General features: G+C 39.1%; 1 protein-coding gene across 4 annotated transcripts in view; it reads left to right on the top strand.

The window, feature by feature from the left end:
- Window positions 1-18,924, top strand: part of CPNE4 (copine 4) — a 578,612-nt gene that overhangs the window by 182,805 nt on the left and 376,883 nt on the right. Inside the window, exon 2 of one of the 4 annotated variants that reach the window (XM_068547310.1) lies at window positions 3,653-3,781. The exons of the other annotated variants lie outside the window; for them this stretch is intronic. Within the exon in view, the coding sequence (XP_068403411.1) occupies window positions 3,752-3,781 (30 nt within the window). The 5' untranslated portion in view covers window positions 3,653-3,751. The remainder of the gene's footprint in view (window positions 1-3,652; window positions 3,782-18,924) is intronic. 4 annotated transcript variants of the gene reach the window in all.

Genomic DNA, 18,924 nt, shown 5'->3' with positions numbered 1-18,924 from the left:
TCATGAGATCCTGGGGAACAATGGGGGAGCTTAAGAAAAAAACTCATTAGTGGAAGTAGATTTCTGTTAGTCACAAGATTTCAGCCTGAGTTACATGCACTCTTATTCATGTATTCTCCTATAGTGTTCCACACTCCCTTTCTTCACTTCACTTAATCATATTTTTGTCTCTCAGACAATCTCACATACTTTGTGTGGTTTGCACTCACTGACAAACTCAAACTCTGAGTCTGTCTGTGTTTTCTACAAACACACACACATACACTTACACACTTTTAGATCCAATTCATAGTTAACTCTTGTTAGTGAGCTTATTACCAAATGAAACTGAGCCAAAAAGTCAAACAGTAGGAGACAGTCTCAGTCATACTTTTCATGGAATCTTCCAGAATAAACAAATGACTTTTCTAGGTGTTCTTTATTCTGGAACCTAGGGTGATCCATAAGGGCAAGACTTTGATCTATCTTACTCATCACTGAATTTCCAGCTCCTAAAATAATGTCTGGTACTTAGTAGGCACTAAACGGATGTTTGAATGTATAGTTGAATGGGGTTTCCTCTTGCTTGTAGAGATTGTTGGTGTTTCATCACTGCTGAATTTGATCATTTAGAAGTTCTTCTGTAGAGATCAGTGTACCCTATCTAGTTGTGGCATGTTTGTTCTTAATGGGAATATCTTATTTCTTGATAGCATATGGGTTGAGTTGTTTGAATCATCTAGCTGGTGTGAAATTTTGTTTCAGTCTGTCTTTGGGGAAACAGCCTCTGATAATTATTTTAGGTAAACTTTTAATTTTACAAGTCATAAGTGTACAGATCAAGATATTTTCAGAAAATGAATCCAACTGTAGAACCAGCACTTAGATTAATAAACAGAACATCAGCAGAACCACAGAGCCCCTCTTGTGCCTTCTTCTATTTACTACCCCTCCACCTGTGTCATGAGTAACCACTATGCTGACTTCTAACAGCATTGATAGCTTTTGCCGATCTTCAACTTTTACACAAATAGAGCGTGCAGTGTGTATTTTTTAGAGTCGAGCTTCTTCCATTGAGCATTATATTTGTGAGATTCTTGATATTGCATGTAGTCTGGTTCATTCTCATTGCTGTATACCATTCTGTTGTATGGATATACCCCAATCGATTTATCCATTCAGCTGCTGATAGACATTTGGGTTATATCCAGTTTAGGGCTCTTATGAATAATGCTGCTATGAACATTCTTAGGGATGATTTTTGATGAGTATATTGATGTGTTGCTTTTGTATAAATACCTAGGAGTATGATTACTGGGTCATAAGGTGAGTAAAGGATTAGCTTTAGTAGATATTTCCAAACAGTTTTGCAAAATGGTTGTACAAAAGTACACTCCCATCATTAGTGTATGAGAGTTCTAATTGCTCCACATCTTCTTCAGCATTTGATATTATTTCCTCTCTTTTTCATCTTAGCTATGCAGGTAATGTGTAGTCCTAGATCACTGGGATTTTAATTGAATAAGATTAAATGAATAAGAAGATGAGCACTTTCATATATTTGTTGGGCATAAACATTTTATTTAAAGGTTTGTTTTTTTTTAGTTGTATCTCTATTGTGCAAATGCATTCCCAGACCCAACAGTCACTCTCTTTTCAACCTATTTTTAATTCACTCCCACAGTAGTTGTTACAATAATAAACAGGGTAATTCTTAGCTATCACAGTCATTTTTGCCATCACTCTTATTGTGGAACTTCACACTCTTAAAATTATTGCTTATATTATTGATTACTATTTATATTATTGATATATCTTTCTATTCAAAGTGCTATTCCTGACTCATAATTGTTGTAATCATCATCCACATTACATCATTAGGCTTTATAGTAAACCACATTACATCTCTGTACCAGCTAAGAATGCTTTCAGCTGTGAGAAAAGGAGGCTAGAGGGTTTTGAACAAATAGGGGTTCATTTTTCTCATATAATAAGAAGTTTTTGGTGTTGGGTCAGCTACTCCACATCACTGTCAGGGGTTGAGATTTTTCTGCATTTTCTTTGTGCCACTCTTAGTAAGTTTATTGGGTTTTCTTTCCTGTAGTTGTTGCCTCCTGCACACAAGACAGTTGTTGAATTGCCAAATATGATGCCTACATTCTAGACAGGAAAAATGGGGGTGGACGGAAGGCTATGCCATCCATGTCTAAAACCCTTTTCTAGTGGGCATAGTTTTGTCCCCAGAATCCTGATCTGCATACATTTTAGGGATCACTTGATGGTAACAATGTCACTGGTTACTACTAGATGCAAGGGAAGCTGGGAGATTAGTGGTTGGCTTTGTAGCCTGTAAAGCAGAAGACAAGAGAGAAGGGTGTTGGTTTGGTGTCAAGGAAACAAAATACAGTGTCTGCTGTAGACTGTTAGAAAAAAGAAGGCACAAACAGAGGCTAAAGAGGAGTTGATACAATCAACTCCTCTTTAGCCTTGAAGAAAATATAACTAGAATGGCTTTTAACAAGGTAGATAATGTTCTTTCCTGATGCTCGTGCACGTTATACCTGGTGCTCAGAGCTTGATTTAGGGAGCACTTGCCATGTTGTCCCTAGCTGTTCCTTCTGATTAGTGATGTCCCACACATGGTTCATTAGACTCTGCCACCTTCTGTCAGTTACCACACAGATTAACCATTAATAAAATTGATGATAAAACACACACAGACACACACTTTCTATGAAAAGGGGGGAAAGAAACACCTCATAGCAATAAACAATTCTCACAAAAAATGAAAGTCTTGCCTTCCATTTGGTTGTAGTTGGAATTTTGTATAAATTAGATAAATATTATTTGCTTTTGCCTTTTACTGGTAAATATGGGACCCTGTTTGTCTGTGGAAAAGTAGAACTTTTTTTTAAACTGTACTAGTGAGAAAATAAAATGAAAATGCCAACCAACAAAAATCCAACAGGCTGTTTAAAGTTTTTTAAAGCACAGTGAAATTTCTCATGATGAGGCAAAATGGTTATTATTTTAAAATTGTTTTCCACCTTTATTGAGGTATGATTGACAAATAAAAGTTATATATATTTATATTGTACAATGTAATTTTTTAAGGTGTATGATGTGATGATTTAATACATGTATACATTGTGAAGTGATACCACAATCAAGTCAATTAACACATCCATCACCTCATGTAGTTACTTTAATTCGTGTGTTTGGTGAGAACACTTAAGATATGCTCTTTTAGAAAATTTCAAGTATACAATAAAGTATTATTAACTATGATCACCATGCTGTACATTAGGTCCCCAGAAATTATTCATCTTATAACTGAAAGTTTGCACCCATTGACCAACATGTCCACTGTTGGTCTACTCTCTGGTTCTATGAGTTTGACTCTTTTAGATTCCACATATAAGTGAGATCATATAGTATTTATTTTTCTGTGTCTGGCTTATTTCACTTAGCATAATGTCCTCCGGGTTTATCCATGTTGTCATAATAGCAGGATTTCCTTTTTTTCTATGACTCGTGTGTGTGAGTCCACATATATATGTATATATAAATGTTCATATATATAGATACGTTCATATATATGTATATATACACATATATACATATACACAGTGACATATATATCAATTTTCTTTATTCATTCATTCATTTATAGAGACTCAGGTTGCTTCCATATCTTGGATACTGTGAATAATGCTGCAGTAAACATAGGAGTGCAGATATCTCTTCAAGATACTGATTTCATTTCTTCTGGATGTATACCCAGAAGTGGGCTCGCACGACCGTATGTAGTAGTTCTATTTTTAATTTTTTGAGAAACCTCCATACTGTTTTCCATAGTGGCTGTACCAATTTACATTCCCACCAATATGCATCAGGGTTCCTTTTTCTCCGCATCCTTGCCAACACTTACTATTTCCTGTCTTTTTGATAATAGCCATTCTAACAGGTGTGAGGTGATATCTCACTGTGGTTTTGATTTGCATTTTTCTGATGATTAATTATGTTGAGAACTTTTTTATAAACCTGCTGGCCATTTGTATGTCTTCTTTGAAAAAATGTCTGTTCAGGTCCTTTGCTCATTTTTAAAATTAGGTTACTTGTTTTGTTTGCTATTGAGTTGTATGAATTACTTATGTATTTTGGATATTAACCTCTTATCAGATATATGGTTTGCAAATATTTTATCCCATTCCATCGGTTGACTTTTCATTTTGTGGATTACTTTCTTTGTTGTACAGAGCTTTTTAGTTTGATATAGTCTCACTTGTTTAGTTTTTACTTTTGTTGCCTTTGCTTGTGGTGTCAAATCCAAAAAAATCATTGTCAAGACCAGTGTCAAGGAGCTCACCCCCTATGTTTTCTTCCAGAAGCTTTATGGTTTCAGGTCTTATATTTAAGTCTTTAATCCATTCCAAGTTAATTTTTGTGTATGGTGGGAGACAAAGGTCCAATATCATTTTCTTGCATGTAGGTGTGCAGTTTTCTCATCATCACTTATTGAAGAGACTATCCTTTTTCCATTGCGTATTCTTGGCACCCTTGTCAGAAAATAGTTAACCTTATACACGTGTTTTTTTTAAATCTGGGATCTCTATTCTGTTCCATTGAGTTATGTGTCTGTTTTTACGGCAGTACTGTACTGTCTTCACTATTATAGCTTTGTATCAATTTGAAATCAGGAAGTATGTCTCCAACTTTGTTCTTCCTCCTCAAGATTGCTTTAGCTATTTGGTGTCTTCTGTGGTTCCATGCAAAATTTAGGATTGTTTTCTGTTTTTGTGAAAAATGCCATTGGAATTTTATTAGGCATTACATTGAATCTGTAGATTGCTTTGGATAGTACAGGCATTTTAACAATATTAATTCTTCCAATCCATTAACATGAGATCTTTTTCTATTTATTTGTGTCTTCCTCAATTTCTTTCTTAAATGTCTTATAGTTTTTAGTTTACTGGTCTTTCACCTCCTGGGTTAAATTTTTCCTAAATATTCTTTTCATTTTGATGCTATTGTAAATGGGATTTTTTTTCTTAATTTCCTTTTTGGATAGTTTGTTGTTAGTATATAGAAATACAAGATCTTATATTCTGTAGAGAGTTTGGGTCTGACAGTAGAGATAGGTATGTGGGAAATATTCATCAATAGTATATATGTAATTTCCCTTTTTTGCTTGATTTGTTTTAAGCCAGAATCTTTCCAACTTTTCCCATTGTTACAAGGAACTACAGATGTGAATTTTTTTTTAATTTTATTTATTTATTTATGGCTGTGTTGGGTCTTCGTTTCTGTGCGAGGGCTTCCTCTAGTTGTGGCAAGTGGGGGCCACTCTTCATCGCGGTGCGCGGGCCTCTCACTATCACGGCCTCTCCTGCTGCGGAGCACAGGCTCCAGACGCGCAGGCTCAGCAATTGTGGCTCACGGGCCTAGTTGCTCCGCGGCACGTGGGATCCTCCCAGACCAGGGCTCGAACCCGTGTCCCCTGCATTGGCAGGCAGATTCCCAACCACTGCGCCACCAGGGAAGCCCCAGATGTGAATTTTTAAGTTTAATTCTTTACAATAAAGTTGTAGTTAACTGTTTTCAATGAAACATCTTTGCAAATGAAATGAGCATATTAAATATAACAAGAAAATGAAGTAGTATCATTTTCTTTTAGATTAAATCCAATTTGTATATAGTACTTTCATATATATCAGTCCATTTAATTTCTACAGCAACTCTGCCAAGTCAGTGGTGTTATCTTAATTTATAACTGAAGAAATCAGAGCTCAGAGACCTTATGATTTTGCCAAGGTCACACAGCCAACAAAAGGGGTCTTCTTACGTCCAACTCTGCAGCATCCTCTGAGCACTTTAAGAATTTAGGAGAGGAAAGGAAGTGGAATTTCTCAAAATAATCCATTTAAAATGTACCATAATATCTTGAGGCCTGGGACTCTGTCCATGCCCTGTCTTATTCCCAGTGTTTGGGCCAGTGCCTGGAATGCTGTAGGTGCTCAACAAACATTCATCAAATAAACAATGGAATGAATAAATGGTTTTAAAACTAAAGTAGTTTTAAAATTAAGGTGAAGTGGTCAAATGGTGCATTCTACACTGGACAGCTACTGTCCTATGGAGGTCGAGGCCTAGCCAGACAGAGATTTTGGGGATGGGCATCATCCCCCACTCTTTCCATAGTCTTATGGGCCAGCTATTTCCTCAAGGTGGCCTTGGTGAGGGAGAGGAGGGGGAAGCGAGAGACAAGCAGCAAACAAGGAAGCTGAGGAGTCAGAGAGAAGGTACAGAGCTATCCCTGTACCTTCCACCTGCCCCCAGTGTCCAATACATACCTTACCCATAACTCTCCCTTGCTGAATTGAGAGGTCCATTTAGGGGTAGCCCCTCTTCTAGAGTGTGAGCTCCTCAGGGAGAGAGATTGGGCATTTGCCATTACTGAATTCCCAGCACTGCTGCAAAAGTCAGTGTTGCTTTTCGCCCCCAGCTTTATTAAGGTCTGATTAACAAATAAGAATTGTATATATTTAGGTTTTACAACATGATGTTTTAAAAGTCAGTGTTTCATAGATATTTGTGAACACAAATGAGGCACACCAATGTACTAAAAGAAACCTTTTTCATGCAAAAAATTTTATCCTGTGTAAGTGAAGTTCCATGACTACCAGGTACCTCAGAGTGGTCTAAAGGTCTAGTTACATAGTCAGGGAAGTAGGGCTTGATCTAAAAGATCAGGATATCAAGAAGAGGGGTAGAAGTATTAGCGCGTTGTAAAGGCAGGTTTCTCTGGCCGAATCTCAGAACTCAGCTTTGCCAGAGTCATTATTTTCATCCTCCATTGTGTCAATCAGGGTCCAGTCAGAAGAAAGAAACTACATGTTATTTTAAGAGATAGAATTTAATATAAGGAATGGTTTAGTAGGAATTGAAGATATGAAAAGGCAAATAGGAGACACTACGGCATCAAAACGATAGCAACTGAAAGAAGCAGACTTTGCCCTTAGGGTTGGGAGAATGGAGAGGAAACATGGACTAAAACCCAGATCTCTGAGGAGATGGTGTCATGTCCCTGAAGGGTGTGACAAGCTAGTTCTGTGTGTGTTGGAAAAACTGCAAAGCAGATTCAGCAGCTCCCAAGGGAAGAAGTGTCTTTGTTGGAGTGAGAAGTGTTGGTGGGGGAAGATTGCTGATGCTCCTGGGTTGTGGGAGCCAGTCCCTTCCTCTTCCACCTCCAGACTCCTCATTACCTCTAAGGACCCTGCTTGGCAGAGATTAACAGGGATCCAGCTGCCAAAGCAGACAGTGGTTTTCAGAGTTCCCAGATTCGACATCACAAAGTCATGTAGAAGGGTGGGTTTGAAACTTAGAGGCAAGAGTTTAATAATCGGCAAACCCACCTACCTTCCCCAAGCTGTCAGCCACAGAGTATGAGTGTCTGCAATTATTCCACAAGACAGCTAAGTTCCTACATTGGCCACTGCTAATACCTAATCAAGTTTCATCCTAGTGGTCCTAGGTAGTTTTCAGGGGTGGATAGAGCAAAATGAGATGGATCTTCTGAAAATTCATCTGCCCAACAAATGTTTATTTATTGCCCTGCTCTAGGTCTGGGAGACATACAAGTGAAAAGACGTGGTTCCAGACATCTGAGAGTTCCCAATCTTGTGATAGATAAAGTAAACGAATTATACCATAGTGTGATAAGAGCAATGATTTCATTAAAATGAGTGCTGTAGAGTCATGAAAGATGGCATCTCTATTCATTTTTTATTGCTGTGCAGGACTTTACCCTAAGCCTTAGTGGCTTAAAGCAACAAAAATCATTTATTATCTCACATTTTCTGTGGGGAAAGGATTAAGGCAGGGCACCTCAGAGGTAGTTTGTCCCTACTCCACAATGTCTGGAGTCTTTGCTAGAAAATTTGAAGGCTAAGGGCTGAAATCATTTGAAACCTCTTTCACTCACATGTGTTGGTTGGGAGCCTATCTAGGGCTGTTGCTCAGAACACCTACATGTGGACTCTTCATATGGTCTGAGCTTCCTCAAAACATCGTGTCTGGGTTCCCAAGGTAATTATCCCAAGAGAGAGCCGGGCAGATGCTACATTGCCTTTTATGACCTAGTCTCACATGTCATGCACTTCCATCACAATGTTTTTTTCTGAGATATTACAAAGGTCTACCCAGGTCAAGGTAGGGGAACCAATTTCTCACCTCTCTATGGAGAAATGTCAATGTCATGATATAAGGAAGGGCATGTGGGGCAGGATATATATCAGTGCAGTCATTTTGGAAAATGTCATCTCCCACAAGATCTAACTCAGCCCATGGTTAGGGTACAAGGTAGCCAGAAAACATTCTTAGAGGTGATGGCATTCCTGCTGGATTCTGAAGGCCCAGAAGGATTTTTCCAATGAAGAAGAGAGGATGGTTATTTCAGATAAAAGGTAAAGTCAAAGTCCCAGAGGTATGAGGTAGATTTATGTCTAGAAAATTTCCTGTAGTTCATTGTGTTTAGTTTTCTTTGAATGGTAGGGACTGAGCTTACCAAGTCTTTCTCTCTCAGAAGAGAGACGTGGTTTCAACTGTCAGGCTGATGATGTTACTCCTGAGAGGAATGGAGTCTGGCATTGTGAGGTTAGTCTCCCAACTCTCCTCCTCACTTTTTCTCTGTCTGGACCCACAGAAATTGTTAAGATGCTCTGGGTAGTCAGTTTCCTATTGCCACAGGACCGTACATGTTTCCAGGGTCTGAGAGTGAAATGGTAGGGAAGGAAATGTCAGTATATCAGCAGCCCTGCTCCAGACCTGTTCACCTGGCCCTTTGCAGCATTCTGAAGAATGTTCTCGATGCTGTCAACCAAGAATACAGTCCTCTTCTGAAGATCTCTTCAGTCCTTATTAGTATATCTTATTGCAATCCCCTCAACTCTTCTGATTAGGAAATATCCCAACTTATCCTTATTTTCTAACCAAGATCACCTCCTGGGAGCACGCCCTCCTGTTCTGTCTTAACTCGGCAAAGTTGTACAGCAGTTAGCCACCATCAGCTTGAAAGTGCCCCTTACAAATATCTTCATGTTGCTGGTTCTTTCCCCCTTATCCTCCCTACTTTATCCAGGGACCAGTTTCAATCTCTGCAATATTTCTTTATTCTTTTGTTCCTTTACATCTCTTTTGCCCTCACTCTAGAGATTTAGAATTTTCTTCCTGGACTATTAAAGTGGTTTAATAATTGGTCTCCCAACCTCTTGTCTTTTCCCACTCCCAACCACACTTAGCATCACTAGGACCTCTTCACAGAGGTCGTTAAGCTTGGTTGGTTTTTCCTAGGCGGCATTAATTGAATTGCCCCTCCACCTTCTCTCCTCCAGGCTGGATGACTCCATGTCCCCAGAGGTGTCCCCCCTGTGCATCTCTAACATGGCTTAGTGTGATGTCTGCTGCTGAGTCAAATGATTTCTAAATAGAAACCTTCTGGTTTCTGGCACCATCATTAATTAGCATCCATTCTCAGAACATTTAAAAGAAATTAGTTGAGAGAACAATGTGCTCCCAACAAAACTAATGAAACTTGGAAATTGGTTACATTAAAAAATAAATAAGTAAGTGCAGCCTTTGCTGGTTAACTGCTTATGCAGAGTTTATCAAACGTCCCTCTTCTTGCCTTCCCATTTTTGTCCCTTGATCCTCTGACCCACTGCCTTCTTGTCCTCTCCCCTCAGAATTATGACTACTTGTCTTTTAAAGATCACACTGTGTCCTGTTCATACCTGATTGATTATTAGCAGCTGCAGCCCTCATACCATCAATTTAAGCTGCAGCCCTCATACCATCAATTTAAGCCCAGACTGCCTCTGTTGACAAAGTTGGTTTCTCCCCAAAGGTAGTGACCATGTCTTATGTGTCCCTCTAAACTCTGTAATTATAACACAATGTGTGACACGTAGTTGAATATTTAATGACTAAATGAACAAATTACTAGTAAGAAGTGTTATTTTGCCCACTTTGGGTAAGACAGCCAAATGGGACCGAGGATAGTATCTTGTCCTGATCCCACTGAGATGATCCTGGACAGTTGCCCATGCTGTTCATTCTGCTGAGGACACTCTTCTCGTCGTCCAGGTCATCTCCTACTCATCGTGGGTAGATCTTAGCTTAGTTGTCATTTCTTTGCGAAACCTTCCCTAACACCCTCCTGCCAAACTTCAATCACCCTTCCTTCCTTACCAAGTGAGGGACTCCTGTATATTCTTCCTTATACTTTTCATGTTATAGGAAATGCATATTTTACTGTTTACCTATTAATTATCTACATTCAGCTTCAAACTGTGTGCCCCACAAGACAAAGGTCCATATATATCTTTTATTCATCATATTCCCGACACCAAAGAGAGTGCCTGGCATACTGCAGGCTCTTGATAAATAAGAATACAAGTATGTAGGAATGATTAATAAAATCAGGACCCCTTTGGGGGTCTTGGAATAATGTTCTCTCCCCTTTCCTTCTCCCAACATAGAACTGTACCATCTATATAGCTAAAATTGTGCTATGGAAAAAATAAAACCACAATAAGATATATACAACGCCTTGTACAAAAAAACAGTAACGTCTTTTATTTATGCTTTTGTCTAAGCATATTCCATTATTGTAAAATATGCAGAAGTGGAGGATACATGGCCCACAAGTTTTCCTTAAATTGAAAAGCTGAGCTCACAGTGAGCTTTGGCATCTCTTCTGCTCCTTGTGAACAGGATGCTCCAGCTGCCGTGAGCATCAGAGGTACCATCCATCTACTTCTTAGAGGAGAATATGATTACTGCAAGAAACATTGTGGATTTTATCTAAAAAATGACAAAAATTAATAGTCATAATATAATCTGCTCTGGAATGATATCCTATTCCTCACTTTGATACTTTGACAAGAGTAAGAGTCCTTCATAGAGGGGGTATCCAACGTCCCTCAACTTTAGAGAGGTGATTGCCCCCGTTAACTTCTCATGGGAAAGTTTTCCACATCGAGGGCAACATGAGTTTCTTCTAAGATGTTCTGGTCTTGGAAGAATTCCATTTTAAAGAGTGTATTTCAGCTTACATCTACTAATGGTTGCTTGTATCTATTTAGAGAGAAGTAGGAAGTTCACTGGGCTTAGGTGTCAAAATTGTCCTGTATCCCAATGTTAGCCCTATTGAAATTTTCAGTAACTTATTAAATCTGTAAAATAAAACTAATAATTCCTGTACTTGTATCAGTTAGGAATTATTTGGGCTGCAAGTGAAGCAAATAGCGGTATAGTTATTTACACAAAACACAAGTTTATTTTGCTCACGCATTAAAGACATACAGAGCCTGCTAAAGCAAATTCATTGGGGTCATTAGGAATCAAGGCATTTTATCCTGTTGCTTTGCCATCCTCCACCTGGAGCTTCTACCTTGTGGTCCAAGATGTTGCTTGAATTCTACCCATCAGTCTGCATCTCAGCCGACTAGAAGGAGACAGGGGGAAAGAAGAACATGGGCACCTCTTTTTAAGGATGTTTTCTGGAAATTATAACGCTGCTTCTGCCAGAACTTAGAAGGGTATCATGCCTAGCTTTGGGGGGAGGCTGGGAAAGGCATTCTTTATTCCATGTGGTCATGGGTTACAACAAAAACGAGGAGCTGATTCCTCTGAAGATAAGAAGGATGGATATGGGGGGACAATTACAAGCCTTTGCCACCTCCTCCTCACCTGAATATTGTGAGGATCAAGTAATACAAATGCATTTCATAAATTGTTTAATACTGTATCCTTTACAGATTTTATTTTTAAGATATTATTAGTGCTATTTTTATGGGTAGGAATTCAGAAAACTAAAGAGAAGTTAAAGGAAGTTCTTAAACGGTCAATTGCTAGGTAAAATTTTATTCTGGACAGTGATTATTGAGATCTGTTTTTGAAGGATTATTATAAGGAAAACACTTATCATTCATTACCCAGCTACATAGATGATAGAGGGAACTGGAAGCTAGATAGTGTATCTCTTTCATTTTACAGATAAAGAAACGACGTCCAGAGAGGAGATGTTATTTTTCTAAGGTTACAAAGCTAGAAGTTAGTGGTAGAGCCAGAATTAAAACCCAAGATCCCTGGAAGAATATTTAATATCTTATCCACTGGACATTCCTACCTTCCCAAATTGACAATCAACTGTAAAATAAGGGTTGATTAAGCTGTCAAGGGAAGTTGTGAGGAGTCGCTAGAATTTTCTGAGACTGGCAGGGACCTGCATTTGCACAGAGGCTGGCTGAGGGGACCTCTTCAGGTGACCTCAGCCCCAGGCTTTCCTTGTAATTGGAGTTAAAATTCAGAGTGGCTCATTCAACATTGTCTCTGTGTCCTTTTGTTTCTTAGTTGCAGAGTTGATTTTGGCCCCCTTATGGCTACACTATGGGGTCCATTCTTTTCTCCTTCTTGAAATTTGTTTAATGTTTTGTTTGTCCTTTAGTTCTTACATTCTGAATTCAAGGATTCTCAGTTTATCAGGTCCTGATGCTTTTTGTCCTTACAGCTTTTCTTACCCAGTTCTCCAGCAGCCATTCCCCAAGGGCTGTGGGTGGCGGAGGGTGTCAGTTCCCCCTGAGCGTCACAGCCCTTTTTCCATCTCTTCCCTCGCATCGGGGAAACCTATTTCTATCTCAAAGGGTGACCTTTAGCTTCTTGTATGAACACTGGCAACAAACTCTTACCACTCCCCCAGCAGCACCAGCTGCCTCTCTGAATTCTCACCTGAATTTCTAAGGAGTATTGCTGACTAGTTGCTGAGATGTCTGTGCTTTGTGTTTTATGCTTGCTGTTTTGTTTTAATGCTTGGTGGTATTTTTTTCCTGTTTTGCCCTTTTTTTGTATTCTCTTCTTTGCCCTCTCTCATTGAAGATGACTTTGATTCTCTGTCCCAGCAATCTGTTTTCTGCTGTGTCAGGAGCTGGATGCCACTCTTCCCCTAATTTCCTCTGGCAGGCTTAATTAATTCATATAATTTTGTATGCTAAGTGGGGAACAGTCACTTTACAAAACAACAATTACCTTATGAATCTACCCTGTCTCTATGTTATCCAATCTAATTACATGTCACTTGTTTCTCCTTTGAACCTGGGTTTTTAAACCTGAGTCTATATGGCAGAAATTCTTATTTGCCTAATATCCATGATTCCTTTTTCACTCAAAGAACTCTGCTTTGGGGGTGTGTGAGAAAGGGGCAATTGCTCCCAAGCATAAAAATTATGATTTCCGTGTTACACATTTTTTACCTCAGTAAAAGTTTCAACTTACATTAGCTCACATTTCTTTCTTTTTTTTTTTTTTAGCTCACATTTCTTTTGTTCTGAAATTATTTTTATGTGTCTGTGTTTTGCTTCCTCACCAAGACTCTAAACCCAGGAAGTATGTCCCTTACTTATAAATCTCATTATACTCTTACGTGTAATGTCTTAAATGCAGTGTCCATTGTGTAGTGACCAATATGGTAATAAAAATTGGAAAAGATTAATAAATATAAGTATGATGAAAAAAACACAATTTCCAGCCTCCCTTTCATCCAAGAGGAGCCATATGATAGTGTTCCCACAAATAAAATATTAATAGAAGTCTAGCTGGAGATTCTGAGAAAGCTTGGCTCCCCATCGATGCCACCTCTTTCTTCTTTGTCCGTTTTCATTCCTGCTTCTTGCATGTACGTGGTTGCCACAGCCATTCCCTCGACTGTGAGAGACAGGCCCAGAGGGTTGAGGCGACCTCAGCTCTAGTACTCTGCACCACTAAACAAAAGTCAGTAGTTCCTACCTCCAGAGTTCTTGTTAAAAGAAAAATAAAGCCTCTGGTGGGTTGATATCACTGTTGTGGGGGACTCTTTTACTCTCCTCTAAATGCAGTTTCTAAGTGATCCATTTATAACCAATAGATTGAGTCTCTGATGAACACTGTGATGTGCCACCCAGATCCCATGCAAGGAAGAACTTGTCGCCTGGTCACTGTCAGTACTGTCAGCCCTTTTGGGGGATTATTCAGTTTCAGGCAACCTCTTCATCCAAGGTTACTCCCTTTCTGGAGTGGCTCACATTCAATAAACGATCAGTTGGGCACATAAAGTCCTGGCCATGTGATCCAACTTGGGACAATTCCACAGGGTCATTTAGAGCTCCTATAGGGGTGTCAGTAGCTGTCATTGAGTCCACATGAGTTTGACTTCTCCCTCTGTTCACCCCTGCTTTCCTTCCCTTCCTTTCACGGGTACTGGTCCCAAGAGTGCTCCTCTCTACTAGGCTCTGTCTCCGGGTCTGTTGCTTAGAGTGAGGGTCCCCAACTCCCAGCCCTTGGACCAGTAGTGGTCTGTTAGGAACCGGGCTGCAGAGCAGGAGGTGAGTGGTGGGCGAGCAAGTGAAGCTTCATCTGCCGCTCCCCATCACTCGCATTACCACCTGAACCATCCCCCACACCCCACCGTCTGTGGAAAAATTGTCTTCCATGAAACCGGTCCCTGGTGCCAAAAAGGCTGGGGACTGCTGGAAGGACCCAACCTGTGATACCTACAATTGATTTTCAGTCCACAGATGTTTATTGACATCCTACCCAGTACCACGCTCTGTGCTATGCCTTACTTGGTGGTGAGGGGTGGTGGTGGTGGGTCAGGAACACAAAGATGAGTAAGATACAGTCCTTATTCAGAAGTAGCCCTAGTCTAGTAAAGGAGTCAGATAGGTAAACAAATGCTTTTCATTTGGGGCAATGAGTCCAATTATAGTATGACTATATCACTCATACATTTGAGTGATATTGTTCAAAAAGAGGATGTAGAATAAAAGAAAAATGGCAAAGAACAGAGCCCCTGGGAAACAGCCGTTGTGTCTAGTAGGACCTGAATAAGTACTGCTGAATCCTGAGCAGAGTGATGATGACTAAACATTTGTGTCCCCACTTCCCCTGGGAATATATGGGACAGATTGAACAACTACCTGAAGGCCAGAGAAGACCTCACAGAGAATGTGAGGTTTGAGAGGAGACTTGAAGGATATGGAGGTGTTACCATATAAAGTGGAGGTAAAGGGCATCAAAAAAGGAAGAGTATCCATTAAAAATGCAAGAGCTTGAAAGGGCTCTTGATGTGATTGAAAAAGAAAAATGATTTTCTGGCAGGTGGGGAGACAGGTGAAATGAAGCCAGACAGTGGAAGACATTATATAAGTCTTTGGGAATTCATTGGTATTTGTTTGCATCAGAGTCAAAGTTATATGAAAATTTGAGGGTTAACGAAAGACCAAGTATTGGCCATGTGAAAGGTAGATTAAGTAGGAAGAGATGAGAAGTAAGCAAATCAGTAAGTGCTCTTTGGTAGGGTATCCAGGCAACAGATGATGGGAGACTGAACTAAGACAGGGACTGTGGGTACAGAGAGGGTGTAATAGATTTAGGAAATTTTGGTGGAGGAATTAAGAGGGCTTGGAGTCTAAATTGATGTAGGCAGTAAGGAAGTCAAAGATGACTGAGAATTTTGGCTAATGAGATGTAGTCATGGTACTCTCAAGAGCCAGAAGAGAGATTATAAGAGACTTGAGGTCTCGAAGATATCTAGAAAAACAACTTGAAATAGATTTCTAGCACACAGAACCTTCCCTGGGCAGCAAATATAGGTTTCTAATACACTGAAATATTTGTGTTACTTGAAGCCATACATTTGAGTGATATTGTTCAAAAAGAGGATGTAGAATAAAAGAAAAAATGGCAAAGAACAGAGTCCCTGGGAAACAGCCATTGTGTCTAGTAGGACCCGAATAAGTACTGCTGAATCCTGAGCAGAGTGATGATGACTAAATATTTGTGTCCCCACTTCCCCTCATTAACGTGCAGTATAACTCCTTTCACTGTTCTAGAAAACTCTAGGTTACTCCTAAGGCTTTCTATCCCTTTGTGTACTCATTGGCCAAATCTTGCCCATTTTCAATGCCCTTGAACTCTCTTTATCATTCTGTTGACATACTATTCCTTTTTAATTTTTTGGTCACACCGTGTGGCATGTAGGATCTTAGTTCCCTGACCAGGGATCGAACCCATGCCCCCTGTATTGGAAGCACAGAGTCTTAACCACTGGACCACCAGGGAAGTCCCTCATTTATCATTCTGAAGGGAAACTATCATTCTTCTCAGTTCTAACATCTTCTTACATCCCTTTTAACAAGATGGGATATCCCAAACTCAGAATTATAAGTTGACTGGCTTTCACAGAAAGCAGGGAGCATCTTGCAGTGTGAAATATTGCATCATTCAATTAGGAGAGTTTTCTGCAGTGAAATCAAACTCAGTCCTGAGCACTTATTCTAAAGTCTTTGTAGACAAGAACGGTCTTGTTGGTCTTTGAAAGGCTTGGTGGGGACTAAACATTAGCTCTGTGTTGAACTGAGTTCAAATGGAACTGAGCCAAGCCTTTCAGAATCTTTCCAATAAGTGATATTTTACAGTCATTACCTGACTCCAAATGAAAAGTTTTCTGCAAAGGTGGAAATATATGTCGGGTTTCAGAAAGACTAAAATAGAGGTAAATGTACAAAGTGATCACCATGATGAGTCTAGTTCCCATCTAAAACCATACAAAATTATTGATATTACATTATTATAGACTATGTTCCCTATGCTATACATTACATCCTCATGGCTTGTTTTATAACTGGAAGTTTGTACCATTTAATCTCCCTCACCTTTTTACACTTACACCCCTCCCCACCCTTCCTCTGGCAACCACCAGTTATTTTCCTTGTACCTATGAGCCTTTCTGTTTTGTTCTGTTTGTTCATTTGTTTTGAGTTTTAGAGATCACATTTAAGTGAAATCATAGGGTATTTGTCCTTCTATGACTTATTTCACTTAGCATAATACCTCGAGGTTCATCTATGTTGTCACAAATGACAAGATTTCACTCTTTTTTTTATAGCTGAGTAATATCTTGGCTACTGTGAATAATGCTACAGTGAATGCAGGGGTGCTTATATCTTTCCAAATTAGTGTTTTTGTTTTCTTTGGGAAAATACCCAGAAGTGGAATGTCTGGATCCTATGGTAGTTCTGTCTAATTTTGGGGAGAACCTTCATACTATTTCCCATAGTGGCTGCACCAATTTATATTCCCACCAATAGTGCATAAGGGTTCTTTTCTCCACATCCTCATCAACCCTTGTTATTTGGTGTCTTTTTGATAATAGCCATTCTGACAGGTCTGAGGTAACGTCTCATTGTGGTTTTGACTTGCATTTCCCTGATGATTAGCACCTGTTCATATGTCTGTTGGCCATCTGTATGTCTTCTTTGAAAAAATGTCTATTCAGGTCCCCTGCCTATCTTTTGAGTTGTTTTTTTGATGTTGAGTTTTATGAGTTCTTTGTATATTTTGTCTAGTAACCCCTTATCAGATATATCATTTGCAAATATCTTCTCCCATTCAATAGGCTGCCTTTTCATTTTGTTGATAGTTTCCTTTGCTGTGCAAACACTTTTAAGTTTGATGTAGTACTACCAGTTTGTCTTTGCTATTGTTTCTCCTCCCTAAGGAGACATATCCAAAAAAAAATTTGCTAAGACTATGTGAAAGAGCATATTGTCTATGTTTTCTTCTAGAAGTTTTATGGTTTCAGGTCTTATATTTAAGTCCTAAATACATTTGGATCTTATTTTCATATACAGTGTGAGAAAGTAGTCCAGTTTAATTCCTTTGTGTGTAGCTGTCCAGTTTTCCCAGCACTACTTATTGAAGAGGCTGTCTTTTCTCCATTGTATGTCTTGTATCCTTGTCGTAGATTAATTGACCATATAAACATGGATTTATTCCTGGGCTCTCTATTCCATTCCATGGATTTATGTGTCGGTTTTTGTGTTAGAACCAATCTGGTTTGATTATTATAGTTTTGTAGTATAGTTTGAAATCAGGGAGCATGATACTTCACTCTTTGTTATTCTTTCTCAAGACTGTGTTGGCTATGTGGAATCTTTTGTGTTTCCATACAAATTTTGATTTATTTGTTCTAGTTGTGTTTAAAATGCCACTGGTAATTTCATAGGGATTGCACTGAATTTCTAAAGATTACCTTGGGGAATACAGTCATTTTAACAATATTAATTCTTGCAATCCATGAGCATCATATGTCTTTCCATTTGTTTGTGTTGTCTTCAGTTTCTTTCATCTGTGTCTTATAGCTTTCCTAGAACACAGCTTTTATCTCCTTACTTAGATTTTAAAGACTTTTTTAAAAAATTATTATTTATTTATTTATGGCTGTGTTGGGTCTTCGTTTCCGTGTGAAGGCTTTCTCTAGTCGCGGCAAGTGTGGACCACTCTTCATCGCGGTGCGCGGGCCTCTAACTATCGCGGCCTCTCTTGTTGTGGAGCACAGGCTCCAGACGCGCAGGCTCAGTAATTGTGGCTCACAGGCCCAGTTGTTCCACGGCATGTGGGATCCTCCCAGACCAGGGCTCGAACCCGTGTCCCCTGCATTGGCAGGCAGATTCTCAACCACTGCACCACCAGGGAAGCCCCTCCTTACTTAGATTTATTCCTAGGTATTTTATTCTTTTTGATACAGTTGTAAGTGGGTTGTTTTCTTGATTTCTTTTCTGATAGTTTATTGTTAGTGTATAGAAACACAACAGATTTCTGTATGTAAATTTTGTATCCTGCAACTTACTGAATTCATTTATTAGTTCTAACAATTTTTTCATAGTGTCCTTAGGATTTTCCATATGTAGTATTATGTCATCTGCAAACAATGACACTTTTATGTCTTCCTTTACAATTTGAATTCCTTTTATTTATTTATTTTTTCTTGTCTGATTGCTGTGGCTAGGACTTCCAATGTTAAAGGAAAAAAAAGGGGTAAGACTGGGCATCCGTGTCTTTTTTTTTTAA

This window comes from Eschrichtius robustus, chromosome 6 (genome assembly GCF_028021215.1).
Source record: "Eschrichtius robustus isolate mEscRob2 chromosome 6, mEscRob2.pri, whole genome shotgun sequence".
Lineage (NCBI taxonomy): Eukaryota > Metazoa > Chordata > Mammalia > Artiodactyla > Eschrichtiidae > Eschrichtius > Eschrichtius robustus.
The sequence above is the reverse complement of the archived record's forward strand: the minus strand, read 5'-3'. Positions and strand labels throughout refer to the sequence as shown.